At 36.5% G+C, this 17805-nt stretch overlaps 3 protein-coding genes across 10 annotated transcripts in view; 1 reads left to right on the top strand and 2 right to left on the bottom strand.

Annotated features, from left to right (window-relative positions):
- Fstl5 (follistatin-like 5) overlaps nt 1-17805 on the top strand; it is a 39656-nt gene that overhangs the window by 19472 nt on the left and 2379 nt on the right. For 2 of the 3 annotated variants that reach the window (XM_070296636.1, XM_070296634.1), the window contains exons 2-16: nt 9098-9199; nt 10626-10761; nt 11700-11933; nt 13029-13210; nt 13674-13808; nt 14023-14155; nt 14685-14866; nt 15258-15381; nt 15741-16034; nt 16179-16300; nt 16380-16517; nt 16593-16808; nt 17019-17169; nt 17286-17486; nt 17614-17760. In XM_070296636.1, the coding sequence (XP_070152737.1) occupies nt 9098-9199; nt 10626-10761; nt 11700-11933; nt 13029-13210; nt 13674-13808; nt 14023-14155; nt 14685-14866; nt 15258-15381; nt 15741-16034; nt 16179-16300; nt 16380-16517; nt 16593-16808; nt 17019-17169; nt 17286-17486; nt 17614-17760 (2497 nt within the window). The remainder of the gene's footprint in view (nt 1-9097; nt 9200-10625; nt 10762-11699; nt 11934-13028; nt 13211-13673; nt 13809-14022; nt 14156-14684; nt 14867-15257; nt 15382-15740; nt 16035-16178; nt 16301-16379; nt 16518-16592; nt 16809-17018; nt 17170-17285; nt 17487-17613; nt 17761-17805) is intronic. The other variant, XM_070296635.1, reaches the window with a different exon arrangement.
- LOC138933250 (uncharacterized) lies at nt 228-3353 on the bottom strand. The gene is made up of 5 exons (XM_070295837.1): nt 3291-3353; nt 2451-2851; nt 1725-2041; nt 872-1335; nt 228-593 (listed from the first exon to the last, which is right to left on the bottom strand). Exons 1-5 carry the CDS (start codon nt 3351-3353, stop codon nt 228-230), a joined length of 1611 nt encoding a protein of 536 aa, XP_070151938.1.
- On the bottom strand, nt 4969-17494 carry LOC138933696 (hemolymph lipopolysaccharide-binding protein-like). Of its 6 annotated transcripts, none has more exons than XM_070296638.1 (6): nt 17198-17494; nt 15567-15632; nt 14666-14945; nt 7519-7885; nt 6758-7298; nt 4969-6502 (listed from the first exon to the last, which is right to left on the bottom strand). In XM_070296638.1, exons 5-6 carry the CDS (start codon nt 7238-7240, stop codon nt 6206-6208), a joined length of 780 nt encoding a protein of 259 aa, XP_070152739.1. In that variant the 5' UTR covers nt 7241-7298; nt 7519-7885; nt 14666-14945; nt 15567-15632; nt 17198-17494; the 3' UTR covers nt 4969-6205. The 6 variants fall into 6 exon arrangements, with proteins under 6 accessions (XP_070152739.1, XP_070152743.1, XP_070152740.1 ...); XM_070296642.1 differs by having other exon boundaries at nt 7690-7885; XM_070296639.1 differs by having other exon boundaries at nt 7519-7881.

Below are 17805 nucleotides of genomic sequence, written 5' to 3'. Positions count from 1 at the left end.
CGTCATCCGATGCCATTTCACAGATGCAAGCGGAAAAAATCGTCATTGGTAAGGTACCGCGCGACATAATAAATGTAAAAAAAATAATAATGAAAGATAAAAGATAATGGAATGAAAATCAAATTATGGAAAGTTAAATTTTAAGGACGATCGATCAATGGCTGTCTTACTCTAATTATCCAAACGTCACTAACCGTCGAGTCGTTGTCAAGAGTGACGGAAGCTCGTCACACACAATTATTGAATTGAAAAGGAGAATCCATCCCACAACAATGAGATGAAACGTTGCAATTGTCGGTAAAACAAGTTAAATGTGATTGCAATTCACAACACAAAGGATGCGTTTGCCGCGGACACGCGGGCACAGGAGCGCAAGGGAAGATTCTCGTCCCTTCTTCCGCGATACAGATTGTTGCCCTATCTTTTTCGTACTTTGATTTGCTCGACACGAAGAATGCTTTCTGGGAAATCGTCTTTCCATTCTCCTTCATCGCGACTCTTTTCGATTTTGCTCTCTCAATAGCACGTCTTTTGGCATCTATGTAAGAAGAGAATATCTCATATTTCTCTTGTACGTGTATATTAAAAAATTTCTCGGAATTTAATAAATTTGGATAAATAATTTTTTTTCGACGTACGAATTTCTATAATATTTCTGTTCAAAAGTAATCATTAAATTTTTTTTTCTTTATACGCGAAAAAGAGATGATTAGAAAAATTGTATTAAAAATTGCAGATACTGGGACAAGGAGATCTTGTAAAACGATGTAACTTCCGCAAGCACAGTTGCATTTGTACCTCTAAGAGTTTTTCTTTTTCTTTTTCCTTTTCTCGCGGCAGCATCTGCAGCAATTCTTTCCTTCGCGTCTACATCAGCGTCTTCAATAGCTGCTCTCATCTTCGCGATCTCGGGAGCATCTCTCGCGCCTACATCGACGTCTTCAATAGCTGCTCTCATCTTCGCGATCTCGGGAGCATCTCTCGCGGTAATATCTGCAGCAATTCTTTCTCTCGCGCCTACATCAGCATCTTTAATAACTGCTCTCATTTTCGCGATCTCGGGAGCATCTCTCGCGGTAATATCTGCAGCAATTTTTTCTCTCGCGCCTACATCAGCATCTTTAATAACTGCTCTCATCTTCGCGATCTCGGGAGCATCTCTCGCGGTAATATCTGCAGCAATTCTTTCTCTCTCACTTACATCAACATCTTCAATAGCTGCTCTCATCTTTGCAATCGCGACAGTATCTCGCGATGAATCATCTTCAACAGATGTTGTCGTGACATATTTATCAACGTCAGCTAAGCGCGCAGCAAATTCTCTTTTTCTTCTCACTGCCAATAATTACGTATCACGTATTACGTGAATTCGTTTGCAATCACATCGTTTATTTTCATTTTTAAATAAAATATATTCGTCTAGATTTTTATCTCGCTGAATCCAACGAGAATAATAAATCGATCATTTTATTATTCCCCGAAACGTGGTAAACAGACTTTTTTAAGTAGCTCGTTTTATTGAGTTTCAATATAAATATACATTTTGCATTGAATAAAAAAGATATAGGATCATCAGGATAAGATAGCCGCGTTTGGCGGCTTAACTGTATTTAAGAAAGAGCTTTATTCTCGAAATTAAGCCAAATAGCGCTCTTTCTGTGTCTTGTAAAAGAGATAAAGAGACTTGAAAGTAGCGTCCTGTATAAAGCGGCTGAATCAATTACCAGCTAAATCCGCGGCTGCATCCTTCTTTCTAATTAATTCCTCGCAGCGGCATACTAAACGTTCGCGAGGAACACGAGGGAAATCTCCAATGTTCCAGCGACCGCTTTGAAGCTCATCCGCTGTCAGCTGGCGAGTGAGATACTGTTCCTCGTCCGGTTCCCTGCGAGCACAAAACGCGCCGCGTATGTCACTTTCGACGCGCGTAATCTCCGTCACAAGGCACTTGCCGAGACTGCTGATCCGGATGTAGAGCGAGATTGTGGCCGCGGTATTCCGGAAGTTTTCGTCAAGCAGATTGTAAGTTCCCGTCGTGGACCTGAAATCACATATTGACGTTATTATTAAAATCCCGGAATTATACAGTCTATCCATCATACACTACAAGCGTACTTCCTTTATAAACTACGGGGATTTTTTTTTTTTTATTGCCAATTATACGTATCTATATCTTATAATTGTTTGTATACGGAAATTATTTATTTCGTACAAAGGAAATATTATTAAAAGCAAATAATATCAATGCGTTTTAATGATACGTTTCAATTGTAGTGACAACGATCCGTTTGTTAAGGTCAGCTCTTTCCCTTTTTCTCTTCGAACGAACATCCGGCAATAAACGTGATCGGACGGTAGATCGAAAGAGAGCTTTCGACGAAGAGATAAAAAGTTTCCTCTCCCGGCCGACGATTGCCGAATTATCGGACGATGTTTTTCGACGCAATCACCTCGAGATAATCTGCTGCTTATACGAGTCCGACAAATGTTCCGACAATTCGTTTCGCTCGCGCATTTGCTTGGCGATGCCGTTGAGGAGATCATCGACCGGCACGGTGGCGAAACCGACGCTTTGGCACGAATCCATTTCGAAATACTCGCACACCTCCTTCCGTACGTAAAGTTGTATATCGACGTCGATCGCTTTTTTCTCGAAGAATCCCGCCGGCACGCAAAAGACGACGGATGTACCGCCGTAGAAATTCTCGTTCTCGCAGCTGGAGCCGCGATAAGGGCGATGATCGCGCCGATTCGGCGCCAGCGATGTCCATTCCTCGTCCAGCATACGAAACATGACGGTCGTCTTCTTCAGGATGACTTTGTCGAACTCGGAGGTCCAAGGGACAAACAACTATTTATTGCGACCGGATAGAATAATGATAATGTTAATCTTTTTCTGTGATTTTATTTTATACTCTCCATATCAATTAATATATTATTAAATTACAATGAAGACTTGTAACTTAAAAAATTATTAAAATTTTTATACATTCTACATAATATATTTATGATATAAAGGATATAAAAATAACTTATTTCAAATAAAAATAAAAATTACATTGCGATAAAAATATAATGGAATTATAAAATATACTACAAATAATTATTTGAGATTATAAAAGTTATATAAAATTATATATAATGCTAATTGTGTCATCTAACTAAACCGTCTTAAAAAATGGGAAATATAAATGGTTTAAATTTTGACATATATCTTCACATAAAAGAAATACTATAAACTCTAAAATCAAAGATCATATTTTAAAGTACAAAGAAAAAAATTTATATACGTTTTCCACTGCGATCTCCAGCATCATTAAATGTGAATCGTGCGAGACGATGAGCGATGACATTGCTTGCGAGTAAATATATAAACATTGATTGCAATTTCATTCCATCGTCTTGTTCCTGATGTTAATATTACGACGGCAAAGTACGTTGACGATATGATGTATCAAAATCCATTTTTCTGTGCGTTTTTGATATGTTTTCTACGATTGTAATTTGAGGTTTGAACACGCAGCGCGCGTTCGCGAAACTATAGCGGAAGCTAGTTGCGTTTGTTGCGTATCTCGAACGCAACATCGATATTAAATTTCTGTGTTTGCACAGAAATCAAAAAAATTCCATTTATTACATACACTTTTACATAAAAGCATATAGGAATAAAATATAAGCGTCTTGATTAATAAAACTTGCAGCACAAATTTTACCGAACAATATAACGATTAATTTTATATGTTATAAGAAATTTGTACAATCTATACAGAGAGAAAATCTTGTTTAAATTAGCATGTTTTATATAGAAATGATCTCTCTGCGATATAATTAACAAAATATATTATACATTATATATGTAGTACGCAAATAGCAAACATGTTTCATCATCACCGCTTAATTTAAAATTAATTTAATGTATTTATTAAATATATATTATTTATTTATATTTACAAATCCTTTAATTATTCAAAAATTATCGGTGAAATACTTTCGTTAAGTATCAAATAAAAAAACAAATCGATCAAAATTAAGACTATTAGCAAGACTATTAGAAAGACTATTAAACGTTACTGTACAATGGGAGAGTAGAATATAAACGTTCAAATAAAAATTCCTCGGAAAAGTTACCTCTTATCTTTTTGCGAACTTTCACGTAGCAAGAAACTGCATTTAATAAAAGAAGCACCAATTTCGTTGAGATTTACTAAATCGTACGTTTTTGCCGCGAAACTCGCTTCATTAGTGATTCCGTTAATAAAGAGTAGAAGCAGACTTATACACATTCATAGTCGTCCAATCCGCCAAACTGCAACAGGGTGCCGCAATATTGTCGGTTATAACAGTTGCCGGATTGTTCACATATTTATTAACTGGCTTTTGCCTCTTACACAGATTAATTAGAAGAATTTTAATGATGTTTAAATATTTCTTATTTAAAAAATTTGATACTCCTGAATCTTGCTTCTCGAGAGAGAAAAAAACATGCGCTATTCTGTGCTCGATACATATGTGAAGATCATCTCGTTTTATATTACATTACATTTTTCTGTATTTTGCAAAAATATTGCATAATATATTTTACATATTCTATATGAAAACGTATACATGGATGAAATCCAATATTTAAAACTACCCTTTTTCCTAAAAAAAGAAAAATTATTATGTTAATATATAAACTTTAAAATAAGCAATTTCAAATATCGGACACAGCCATATTTTATGAATTACAAATGGACAATTTAATTTTACGCTTGATTGGAAATTTATATCGCAGCGTCACATAGCAGTCAAACATATTTCTCTCTAAGCTCTTATTTTTTGGAAATTTATAAAAATTATTCATAAAAATAAATCGAGGTAAACTACGAGTTATTTTGTTAGAATAACGCGATCATCTGAAAATCAAAACGTAAAGAGAGAAAAGTTGAAAACGAAAATCGATGTTATCCTAATGCATCATTTATTTTATTCGCATATAAAGTGTTATCAAAAAAATTATCTAAAATACACATCAAGGTACAAAAGACAATATTGATTTACACGCTCCTGGGGTAGCAAATAAGAGTATTATAAAATACACGTCGAATATCGATAATAATTTTAACATACCGCTCGCGTTAATATCTCGATTGATTTCACGTAACACATGAAAATTATACCGTCCGCTATTCGACGTTTGATCTCGCGATGGCTAGAAATTTCGGCACGAGTACGATTTCGGCATCCGAAATTATAGCCTAGTTTTTATTTTTCGCGTACTTCTCAATTTCACGCGGGTGTAATTTAGCGGGCTTCCAAGTCAAACTCGAAAATTTCTAGCTCTACCGCTGCATCATAAATATAAACCGACGGCTTACATCGTTCCCAATATCGGTTTACATTGTTTCACTTTCTCTCTCTCTTTCTCTTTTTCTCACAATCGATGCCTCTATAAATTCTTTATGTTCCGAAACATGTAACGCTATATTTCTCGTAAACATAAAAAGAAAAAATTTGGACAGAGATATCGATCCAATTTGTAACATACAACATGTATAAAGCGATAACGCAGATGATCGTCGTTAATATTTGATGATATCTTTCGCGTAATGATTACGTTGCGCTACAACGGGTACATTGTTGGATACCGTAACGTAATATTCTCGAAGGTGCTGTAGACTCATGCGACGTAATTTAATGCGTAATAATATCGCAGAGAAACATCCAAGGTTTAAACTTCGAGAGAATACGACTGTGCTGTAAATGAACAATTTAATTAGAATAATTCATTTTAACATCGACAATGTATCCATTTGTTGATTAGTGTAAGAAAGAGAAAAAGGGACAAACAAATATTTTAGAAATTTTCAAAACATTAAAAAGAAGAAGAATCTAGAGATAAAGGTCTTTTATATGTATATACATAAAAACGGTCTGAATATTTCATCGGCGGGTGTCCTTTTGTAGAGAGAGAAAAGATGGAAGGAAACTTGGACGGACAAAGTTCTCAAAGACGACACATCTCACACGTTTTACAGAGAGAATAAAGGAAAAACTCTTCGTATTAAAATAAGAAAACACCTTCGCGTGAAGATGATGTCTGCATAATGCAGCTATATGCTACGATAAGAGACCGCGGTATGACGTTGCACATGGTAAGAGCGTGTAAACCTTATGCGAGCGATGCTTAATCCCTGAACGAAACCCCGCCGAGACTCTTTCTTTTTCAATGTAAAGCGTGCATCAGCGGAAGTTCACAGAGGAATGGAAATGGGACGTCGCACGCGACGTCGTCCATGCCACCCTCTTTCATTAAAGCGCCGCAGTGCTGTCTGCCGCCTCCGTTGTCGGGTTGTCCACCCCACTTATCGCTCCACTTGGTGTAACCGGTTTTTGCCAAAGAATCGCCCTGCAACGTGACCCATTCGCCCTCCTTGTAAAGATCGTGTATACCCAATAAGGCCTCGTCCGGATACGCGGCACCCTTGATCGGTCCGGAACGATTAAATATCTCCATCAGTACCTGAAAAAGGATCGATGACGGATTAGTTTGACTGATAAAACGTGTGCATCAGGACGATGTCGTATGGATCTCAATATATAGAGATACCATACTCTCATCAGGATTTCAGGATCCAGATATTCCTTACGTCTTACGTAAACTACATTATTCGACACGCCTTAGGAAGTTTCGTAGATTCGCAGGGAGTTATAGAGGTATCAGATATATCAGGTGAGAGCGATAATAATATTCGCGATCAGATTTAACTACTCTTACGTGCTCCTCGGCGATGGAATTGACGATGGCGAGGTGGCCACCCTCGTCGTTGCACAACTTTCTCGCATCGTTCCACGTGGCGGCCCTCGTATGGATCTTGTGGGCGCCGATACCCACCATGTAATGATAATCGTCCCGCATCGGGGTACCGCGCAGGGCGACGTTGCACGTGCACAACATGCCGTGGACCATCACGTTCTGGCTGTAGAACTGCTCGAGATGCTGCCGCCGTTGCTGCGTCAACCAGTCCGATTGTCCGGGGATTGTCGACGTACTATTGACCGATGACGTCAAGCACGGACAGGCGGATTCTGGATTATTATTGATGCTCTCGTCCCGCGCATCCTCCTTCAAATTCACGCTGCCGGGGACGGTCGTGGTCTTTTCGGGAGAACTGGTTGAAGACGGTGCGGCTGAGATGAACGGCTCCTCGAGAACGTCGAGAAGCACGATGCAACCGACGAGTAAAAAGTACACCGTCATTCTTGCCGCGAATTTGTCACTCCTCCGAAAATCGATCTGCAAAACACCCCTCCGGGATCTGCGACCGATCATTAAACTTTGAGAAAAAATACTTTTCACGCAATAAAAGAAATGTCAAGCAATTTATAATAATTAGAGTATGATATATAAGAAATGAATAATTAAAATGACATCTTTTGTAATAAATAAACAAATATATATATATATATATGCAAAAATATAGTGTAATGCAAGCAAAAAAATTTATTCTATAAAACGCATACAATAAATTATATTACTTGATTAAACAAGTCTTAAAAAGCTGATAGAAGATAAGGCTCGATTCGTGTGGCGATTATCACGTTTCAGAATTAAATTAGGAAACTTCGCACGAAATCTTCGCACAGCATCCACCTCAAAATCTATCCGACTCGTTCTTGAAATCTTTGTATGAAAGAACACGTGTTTACCAAACCGGGATCGAAGAAGAACTAAGAGGCCCTTGTGTTATATTATACCTCCCTACCCAACTGCTCGGCATCCGATGCAGGCTAAATGACCCGACTAAAAATACTTCTGTGTTTTATCATCAACAATCGTTCAAGGACTGACAGCAGTGGTTCACAAACGATGGGCCTCTTTGAGTGTCTTCTGTCTCACATCTGTCTGCAAAAAAAAATCAAACTAAAAGAGGAATCTATACTCCCCTTGCTAAGTTTCTTGAAAAAGTAAAAAACATATCTTAAATAAGGAAACTGACTAAAAAATTCGAAATGACTTTTGGAAACGTCACTCAACGTCAGATTGAACTCGAAAAAGGATTTCAAGTTTTTCACTTTGCCAATATTTTTCCGTCAAAATGAGAGGGATGAACATTTCAAATAACTATAATATTATAGATATTATTCGAATATTTCTACTTCGTGAAACTTCACACGAACAATATTTACACGAATACACTCTCCCGAATAATATATGGTATATCATTAATTTATAATAAAAAAATATTCACAGCGATTCAAGCAATCAAAGTATTTCTTATATATATAACATAATGCCAATTATCCAATATACATTTTTGCATTTTTGGCACAAAAATCGTACGGTATCTTATAAATCGTATACGAATGCCATTCTTATGGTAAATTTCCAAGCGTCGCTTGGAATAAAATATAGACTAGGCAGAGACTCGAAGTTAATCGGAAGATTTAAGATGGGCCAACCTCTACCGTGTAAATGTCTCCGTAATATAGCACTGTGAATTTCCAAGTTTATGGAATCGCAGCTATTCCCCCTTTCCCCTTTCTTTTCGCGGCACATATCTATTGAAAGTGCTGGTGGCTTTATGCTGGATCAAAAGAACGTAAATTATGAACGGTTAGATAATTTAAAAAAAATATACTAAAACTTTTACTCGTGCTATTGAATTTCAAATAAAATATCTTATTCGATCGTACGCTTGCATCCTGCGCCTTTTGTCTATTTTATAATTATTTGGCTTGAATCTAAAATTCAATCATTGGAGATAATTTGCGAGAGAAAATATACCATGTATTTGCATAGAGAAAATCTTGAGAATAAGAAACGAAAATAAATTTTTTTATTTTTTATTCTCCTAGATTAAATCCACTCTTGGTCGATTGCAATGGATTCTATATATATATTTTTTTTTTAATATAAAACTATAAAACTATATTCTTAAAAACTATCGATGTAACCGAGTATTGTATTAAAAGTTACTTTCGTATGGTATCTTTATTAAAAGTTCTTAGGGTATCCCTTCTTTATTTATTCCAAGAAATAATAACATAAAAATAGACAGTATAAAAGAATATAGGAAAATATATATTATAATATAATTTTTGATATATTTTTCAGATGCGACTAAAGTCCTGCCTCGCGACCTTTTATCTCCTGTTGCTTTCAATCGTCTCGACCTATATCGCCCCGGCACTTGGTTCCGATATACTTCGATACAAAGTAAGCACATGTACTTTTTCATCGTTCTTAATATATTGTGTACTTTTATTAAAATACGATTTGTAAATAATCAAATAAATAAAACAATCAAAATCTTTAAAATTATTTTAATTAAATCGCACGTCACAGCATGAATAGATGAAGAAATTGAGTAATTTTTAGATCAGAAGGCAATTCACCAATCAAACGATTAATAAAATTTTTCTCATCCCAGTCATGCAACTCAAATCATTATACAATACATAATTACTGCAATTAGTTTTAATTAACTTTCTTGCATTTCTATACCACCGTATAAATCGCGATTCTTGATAATTCCCTCTTTAATAAAAAGCGATGCGGGATAAACGACGTAAATCTCGTGAAAAGAGAAATAATTAATGTTATATTTTAATTTTATATCCAAGATCTCTCGTAAAAGAGGAGCGGACGGAAGATTAGTGACTAGAATTAGATTCTCCCCGGTAAAGCGCTTTCGTTCCAAGTCGCGACACAAGTTATCGTCCGATTATACAAATCTCTCACGTCTCCATTGTATCCTCTCGCCGTGTTCTCTCCCTCGCGAACATTATTACTCGCATAAACCTTCTGTCCAAGAGTTAGATGACCGCTAGATGAGTATACTCTTCTTGCGCGTAACGGATTTTTTTCTTTGGCTCCGGTCCATCAAGCGGATCTCCCGCAACATCTGGCAGCATAATTTTGAGATCTTTCTCGTTCCCGGCTTCATCCGTGTACATTGACATTGCGTCATATTTATCTGAATGAGACTGACCGTCCTTGACTTGTTCGCGTAATCCGATCCGGAAACCGCGTAACCGCTTCCCTCCCGTCCATCGGACAACTTCCGGCGACTTGAAGCCACCTCAATTGTCGACGATGAATAATGCGAACAGCACCGACAACGCAGAAAGGAGCTTTACGTCTCTGTGAAATATTCACGGACCATTAACTTCCCGCGGAAAACGCTACGCGACTTTGCTGAATGCGCTCTTGATTCTCCGACTCTACATTCGCGAAATTGTATCGTTGAAAAATTTATCCCTGTGAAAAGTAGCTGAATCAACGGTCAACATTAAACATCTTAGATTCTGGAATATAGAGAGCGTTTTTATAATTAATAATAATAAAAAGCATAAAGAAAAAATATAAAATAACACGATTTTTTCAATGCAAGTTATTTATAATCCTCTAATTTCGATCAATTATTCTCTCATTTATTTATTATTTTTATTTATTTTATTATCGTATAATTATGTACCGTAGTATCCTGGAAACTTGACGTTATTGTAATCTTTTTCATGATATTCTAAGTGATACTAGAAAAATATGATTCGTCAATATCATTCTTAGAAATCGTCTCTCGCACGAGTATATCCATAATTTATTCGACATATTTTATATCTCTGACATTCATCGTTTTCAGCGTTCGAGATACCGTTATTTTACGGCGGACAACGATAATGGCGTATCGCCGAGCACGGGAGGAATTCGATCCACAACGTCGATCTCGATAGACGATGTATCCACAATAGATTCGGAGTACTGGCACGCTCGTAACAGTGAGTAATAGTTAAATCTCTCCGCGTGTATGTTACAATAATTAGTAATTTGCCGCATCCGGAAAGTTTAATCGAACTGCGATCACAGCGAGATGCATACGTACATTCTTGTGCCGTTATTAAATCAGCTTGTAGGTCGTCAAAATTGCATAAAGCACCAATCCTACGATCAATAAAATCGCAATGACGTAAAAAAACGCGCACATGACGAGGCGACGAGAAATGCTCGCATCGCAATGCGAATAAAAGAAGAATGACAAGCAAAACAATCGGAACATATTCGGACTTTCGGGCAGAATTTTTTTTTTTTTCTTTATTATTATTATTATTATTATAGCGTATTGTTTGTAATACAATATTTTTTCATCATAGACGCAATGTGGATCGCGCGTTAAAAATAAGATACAAAAGATCGTTATATCGCATTTTCGAAATAACATTGTAGTAATTTTCAAATATTTATTTCCTGAAAGAATTCACTATCTATCTAACGTGTCATCGATCGTACGACGATAAAATTGTCTCGTAACGCAAAGCGGAAAAAGAATAGTGTTGACATATATCCTAAAATGATTCGGCAGTTACAATAATAGTCTCAAAGTATGATCTGACGCGCAGGGGGATGATTTATTGCAACGAGATAAAGTGGTCCGGCCATACCGGAAATGATTGGCAATTTTATCGTGAATTCGCGGTGTAAGAGATATTCCACTTTCGCGCATATATATTTATAACACATACGTAAGATATGTAAATGCAATCTATCAATCGCGCGCGTATCTCGTAACATACGGGAAACGATTCGCCCCCGTAAAAGAGGGTGCGTATGGCCTCCCCCCCCCTCTCTCTCTCTCTCTCTTTATTGTACCAAAAACCCATATCTCGCAAGAATGTATTCGCGAATAGATGCGCGAATATTTCCTGTCGTCTTTTTTCAGCCGGCAATCCGTGCCTGGAGAAGTATTGCGGCGCGGGAAGAGAGTGCCAAGTTTTCGCGAAAGGCGACGAGATCGTTGCCGCGTGCGTCTGCGTTCGAAGATGCACGCGACGGCATCGACCGATCTGCGCGAGCAACGGCAAGATTTATGCCAATCGCTGCGAGCTGCATCGGGCTGCCTGCGACGCCGGCATGCCGTTAACCACGCGGAGGCTCTCCAGATGCCTGAGCAATGGTGAGCACGTGCGCTCCGGACTGACAGTGCATCCTCGATTCTCTTATTCTCTCGTTTCATACGGCACAGATGAGAGAAAGAGATAGAGGAATGCTGCGCAAAAACATTGCAGTAACATTGCTATACAACATTGAAACGTTCTCTGAAAGATTGTAGCAAGATATTGTAGCAATATTTTTGGGATGTTTTTTTTAATAATCCAGTTTTAAACTTTAACGAGCAATAATAATAAGATATTTAATTTCCAACAGAATCATTAAAGAAAGAGCGATTTGTAATACTCAATTCTATTCCATATATTTCTAATAAAAATCTATATTTGTTTAAATTCCTAGCGATAAAAAATATGGGAAAGGAAAGAGGTAATTTTTTTACTTATTGTTAATGCAAAATCGATTCTCTATTATATTTTAAGTTTTAACGAAATGAACGGACGTTGGAGTTTATCGACCTCTGTGCACTGAATTGTCTATTTAATTTTAGCTCTCTATCTATTTAACTTCATTAATTATCAGAGATTAGATTGTCTATTTAATTCAATTATACTTAGCAAAAATTGTCAGAGCTCAAGCTTAATAGCTAATGAATAAATTAAATAGATTAATATACCATTATCCCCTTTTAGATCATAATTGCCTGTTAATAATGTAAAATTCAAATCTTTCAAACTGAAATGTGTTAATACTTATTAGCTAATGTATGTAAATTAATTGCGGCTTTTAGTGCAATCTCTGCTAATAATGTGCAAATAATAAAATAATTATATATATATATATATAACTTTTAGTAATTAAACACGCATGAGATTTAAGTAAATCTTGTCAAATTCATAAAATACAGATCAACCAAATGTCTTTGCCGATACTTTCAGCTTTCGCTATTTGAGAAATTGTTGTTTACTTTAAAGAGAAATCATGATCTTTAGCAAACTTACAAAACTTTGCTTTCGTTACAAACTCAATAATAACTTGGAAGTTTTCTATTAATTTATGGCGGCGGTACGGTTTGTTAAGAGTTGTAGCGAGAAGAAAAGAAAATGTCGTTATGTTACGGAAACTCAAAGTTTATGATAGAATATAATTCCGTTATTTCCAGGTAATTACAGCGCGCAAGCACGGAAGGATTTCTTTTCGTACCACGCCTCGTCCGATAGTAAGAACGTCCTGTATACCAAGTCAAAGAATAAGATCAAGCATCATCCGGCAAGCAAATCGATCCCGCAAAAGAACAGTCACGGTATCGAGAAATGTTCGGCGCAAGAATACGAAATTATGAAAGTATGTCATCGATTTCGCCCCATAATCTTCGATATGAAACGTGAAAAAAATATTTAATGAGGATTTCTCGACGAAAGACACTCTTCTTATCTTGTTGAATTATAAATAGATGAATATATATACAATATTTTTTAATATAAATATTCTTTTTAATTTAATAATAACTTTAAAATATTCAAATTAAAAATAATTTATAAATATTTTATTTTAACGCATGACGAGGTCTTTGTAGTTTCCAGATTTATAAACTGTGTTTTATCTAATTTATGTACATAATTCGATATCGAGAATTTCCACGCAGAAAAATTAATCTTATTTATAATAACGATTTTTAATTATATTTTTCCCACGCAGAAAAATTAATCTTATTTATAATAACGATTTTTAATTATGTTTTTATCTAACCGTAAATTTGATAAAAAATGTTATAACATTACCAGATCATTATTTTGTTTATTCGTAGGACAATTTGCTCCTGTATAGTCACGCGAGATTAATGGCCGAAGATAATCACAGTAAGGAGTACTTGGTCAGCATCATGTTCTCTCATTACGACAGAAACAATGATGGTAATTTGGAGCGAGAGGAGCTCGAACAGGTGATTTAGCATTGGATGTATTTTTCCGTATATAGAGTGTTTCTTCATTAGCGCGTTTTCTCCCGACTTTTAAATAAACCGAAAGAGAGATGCGCGCGCTCGCGATGAAATTTATTCGATGGCCATTACTTTAACGCGATATCTCTCCCCATCCTATGGTCCCGCTAACGTCCCACGAATAATCCTCCCCGCTTAAATTCTCTCGAACATTCAGATCGCTGAGGAAGAGAATATGGAGGAATTATGCGCGGGATGCAATCTGAGCCATATGATCAGCTACGATGACACCGACGGTGATGGCAGATTGAACGTTAACGAGTTTTACATGGCCTTCAGCAAGCTTTACAGTAAGTACCGTATCTGCGATTCATTGGTCGTTCATCACCGAGGATTTTGCAAACCGATAATGAAAGAGGATAACGTATATAATTATGTTAATTGAATAAATATATTACAATTAATTTAATCCCTCAAACCACTCATGCTTTTAATTTAAAAAACGAATCCCTGCAAAATTTTTCATAACTTTTACATCTCATCATCTCTCGCGAGATATCAAACTATTATGTTGCAGAATGACTCTTACCCTCGCGGTTAGTTCGGTTTGGAATAGCGATTAATCATCAGCGAGTAATTTTCTTATGCTAATCCATATTATAATGGTCTCCCCGGGACGCTATTGTCCATGGACAATAGCATCAGCGTAAATTGTCAGACTATACGCGCGAGTGCCATCGCGCACATATACATATATGTATATATAAACGGCCGCGAGGAATTATTATGCAAAGTTTGTGCAACGATGCATCGCGCGAATACGATTCAATTTAGTTCAAATACAAAATATATACACATACATAATACCTATCTGCGAAGGCGAATCTAATCTGACAACAGGTGTATCGGTGGTGTCGTTGGACAAATCCCTCGAGGTGAATCACATATCCGCGCGAGTCGGAGACAACGTGGAGATTAAGTGCGATGTCACCGGAACACCACCCCCGCCCCTGATCTGGCGACGTTACGGCACGGATGTCGAGACCCTTAGCGAGCCGGAGGTATATCCCACTCAAATAACAATTCGATCCCCCGCCGTTAACTTTCGGCATGTAATATATCGGTGTGAGAGATCACTATCTGAAAATAAAAAATGCAAATATATATATATAAATCTCTATTTATTTATATAGATTTATTAATAAAAATATTGATTAAGGAAAATAAAAGAGAGAGAATTTATATATATATATTATTTTTTATTCTACGTTTTTTCAAAGAATTTAGGAAAGAAAATCAAAATGTTTGCTTATTTTTAAGTAATAATTAAAAAAATTTATGCAATCATTAGCAGACCGATATTATTTTTGAAAACTTTAAATGATGAAAAAGTTGTATTAATGTTGAGAGAAATTAAAAAAATTAAGATAATACGAAAGAATTTCTTTGTAGATTCGCGTATTCAACGATGGTAGTCTCTACCTGACAAACGTGCAGTTGGAATATGCTGGTAATTACACATGTCACGCTCTCAGAAATCAAGATGTGGTGCAAACTCATATGCTCACTATTTACAGTAAGTTTTTCAGAAAGAAATGTAAGATAAAATAAGATAGATTTTTTAGATCATTTTAGATCTTAATTCTGCTAATAAAAAATGAAAAAAATTAATTGATAAACTATATAATTGATATTTCTTATAATTTCATTTCAGTCAAGTTAAAAGTTGATAGTCCTTGTAATTGCTTTCCAACTGCTTACCACGGCTGCTGTTCGTCTTTTATTTTCTCATATTACTTTTATTGCTCGTAGAAAGGATGTCATCTTCTAGAACATAATAAAATATTATTAATCAATGAAAGAAAGTAATTCATCTTTTTTCCTGTTAAAATTAATCGAAAGTAATACAAATACATCTCTCTTTCTCTATCTCAGCTGTACCCGAGGTCAGGGTAACACCGCAGTTTCAATCCAAGCGGCCGAAAGGAGCGGCAAAGATGAGGTGTCACGTGGTAGGCGAGCCTCTTCCACGAGTACGATGGCTGAAGAATGACAAACCCCTGAGCGAGGATCGGCCGGACAAGTACGAGGTGATTGGCAATGGCACCAAGTTGCTAGTCAGAAAGATCGATTACGCCGACACCGGTGCCTACATGTGCGAAGCGACCAGTGTCGGGGGAGTTACGAGGGACATTAGCAGTCTAGTGATTCAGGAGCAACCTACACCAAGTGAGTGAAAAATAATCTCTTGAGTAATGACTCGTGACATTAATTCACTAATAATTAATCATCATCATTAAAATAATGTAATATTATCGATTATAATTCTAATCTGTTTCATCTTTAATCGATGTGAAATTTTTTTAATTACAGTTGCGACAGAAGAGGAACGCAGATTCTTCTCCTTTCACAAGTGGGGTATCTTGGTATACGAGCCGTCTACGTGTCACGCGTTGCACGAGATTCGATCCACAGACATCATACCCGGCACTCAGGTGCAAAATCATATATTCATCCTTGTTTTTTACCATTTTTTCTTCGCTCAATCTTTCACGTATCCTCCTCCTTTTACAGGAATACGTCTGCGGACTGAAAAATATCCCTTGTTCCTGGGGACGTGCAATAAACGTCGCTAATAGATACGTATACGTTAGCCAGCCGGAGAAGAATCGCGTGCTTGTAATTAGCAAGGTGCAGATGATGATAATCGATGTACGTAATATTCCTCTTTCACTATCGATTATGTCGTCGCAGACGTTATGGAATAATTTCCATGTGATCACACAGGTAGTGGCTACGGATAAAAATCCCGTAGATCTGTGGTACGTACAAAATCTTGATTACGTCTGGATATTGAACTGGAGGAGCGAGATGAACGTTGGCGTCAAGACCGTACAGATAATCAAGGAAGCTGTCCAACGAAAGAAACACCATACCGTACGACCGGAGCCTATCGATGCGCGATTCGATCTCGTGAAGGGCCTATATATTCCACAGCAGCGAGTACGTTTACTCTTACAAAAATCTTCGTCTTTCAATATTATATTATATAGATAATACAGATTTTTAAAATCACCTTAAATGAATCTCCCTCTCATCAATAATTTGTTTGATTAATTTTGATTACACGTATATCATATAGGTATACAAAATTGAGAGTATATCATGTATATAAAGTTGTTATTTTTTACATTATAAACTATTATTCCGTAGGATACGAAACATACATTCAAGTACGGTTACGTGACCCACACGAGTCAGCATGGCATGTATAAGCTCGACCTGGCCAACATGAGATACACTCGTACTGTCAACTTGGCCAGTTATAACTGCGTGCCAACAAGCGTGGAATTTTCTGATCTCTGTACGCAATATAACATTTTTCATTTTACTTTGATTTTTTTTTTCCTTTCGTATTTTTTCTTCGGATTCCGCACATCTGATTCTCGGGCTTGAATCTATCGGTTCGTCTCGTTCTAGACGGCTTCGTGATATTGGGATGTGAAGAACCGATCACCGGTCGTCCGACTGGTCAAGTGCTGTTGGACTATCTTACTGATAGCGTTCTCGCCCACAAGCCGAACATCCTGGGGAAACCGGCAATCTCTCCTGATTCCAGATATCTGGTCACTCTCGACAAGCAGGACACTGGTGTCACTCTTGTAGTGCAGGAGATATTGCGTAATATATTTTACATATTTTCTTATTCAAATTAAAAATAGAAATGAGAAAGCAAAATGTTGCGAAAATTTGATAATTATTAATGTATATTATGAAAAAAAATTGTATATTATCTATATTTTTTCAGCAAATGGACTAAAATTCGCATTCGACGTTAAAACGACTTTAAATATCAGCGATATCGCTTTCTATCCGTCGCAGACAACCCATAGTTACGATATATATGCCTCATCGATAGATAAAGAAGATATTCTCTTTCTAGACTTGACCTCCGGTGAGAATTATTAGTAATTTCGTTCAAAAATGAAATTTCGTTTCT

This window comes from Polyergus mexicanus, unplaced genomic scaffold (genome assembly GCF_030449975.1).
Source record: "Polyergus mexicanus isolate NDT 795.1 unplaced genomic scaffold, iyPolMexi1.0 SCAF_5, whole genome shotgun sequence".
NCBI lineage: Eukaryota > Metazoa > Arthropoda > Insecta > Hymenoptera > Formicidae > Polyergus > Polyergus mexicanus.
The sequence above is the reverse complement of the archived record's forward strand: the minus strand, read 5'-3'. Positions and strand labels throughout refer to the sequence as shown.

Bases quoted from the DNA above. Each gene is read 5' to 3' on its own strand.
- LOC138933250 (XM_070295837.1), bottom strand. From the start codon at position 3,353: ATGTCATCGCTCATCGTCTCGCACGATTCACATTTAATGATGCTGGAG. The intron at 2,042-2,450 runs GTGATTGCGTCG...ATGTGATTTCAG, and splicing joins AAGCAGCAGATTATCTCGAG to GTCCACGACGGGAACTTACA. The intron at 1,336-1,724 runs GTAATTGATTCA...AATTATTGGCAG, and splicing joins TGCAGCCGCGGATTTAGCTG to TGAGAAGAAAAAGAGAATTT.
- LOC138933696 (XM_070296637.1), bottom strand. From the start codon at position 7,312: ATGATCGGTCGCAGATCCCGGAGGGGTGTTTTGCAGATCGATTTTCGG. The intron at 6,503-6,757 runs GTAAGAGTAGTT...ATCCTTTTTCAG, and splicing joins ATTCCATCGCCGAGGAGCAC to GTACTGATGGAGATATTTAA.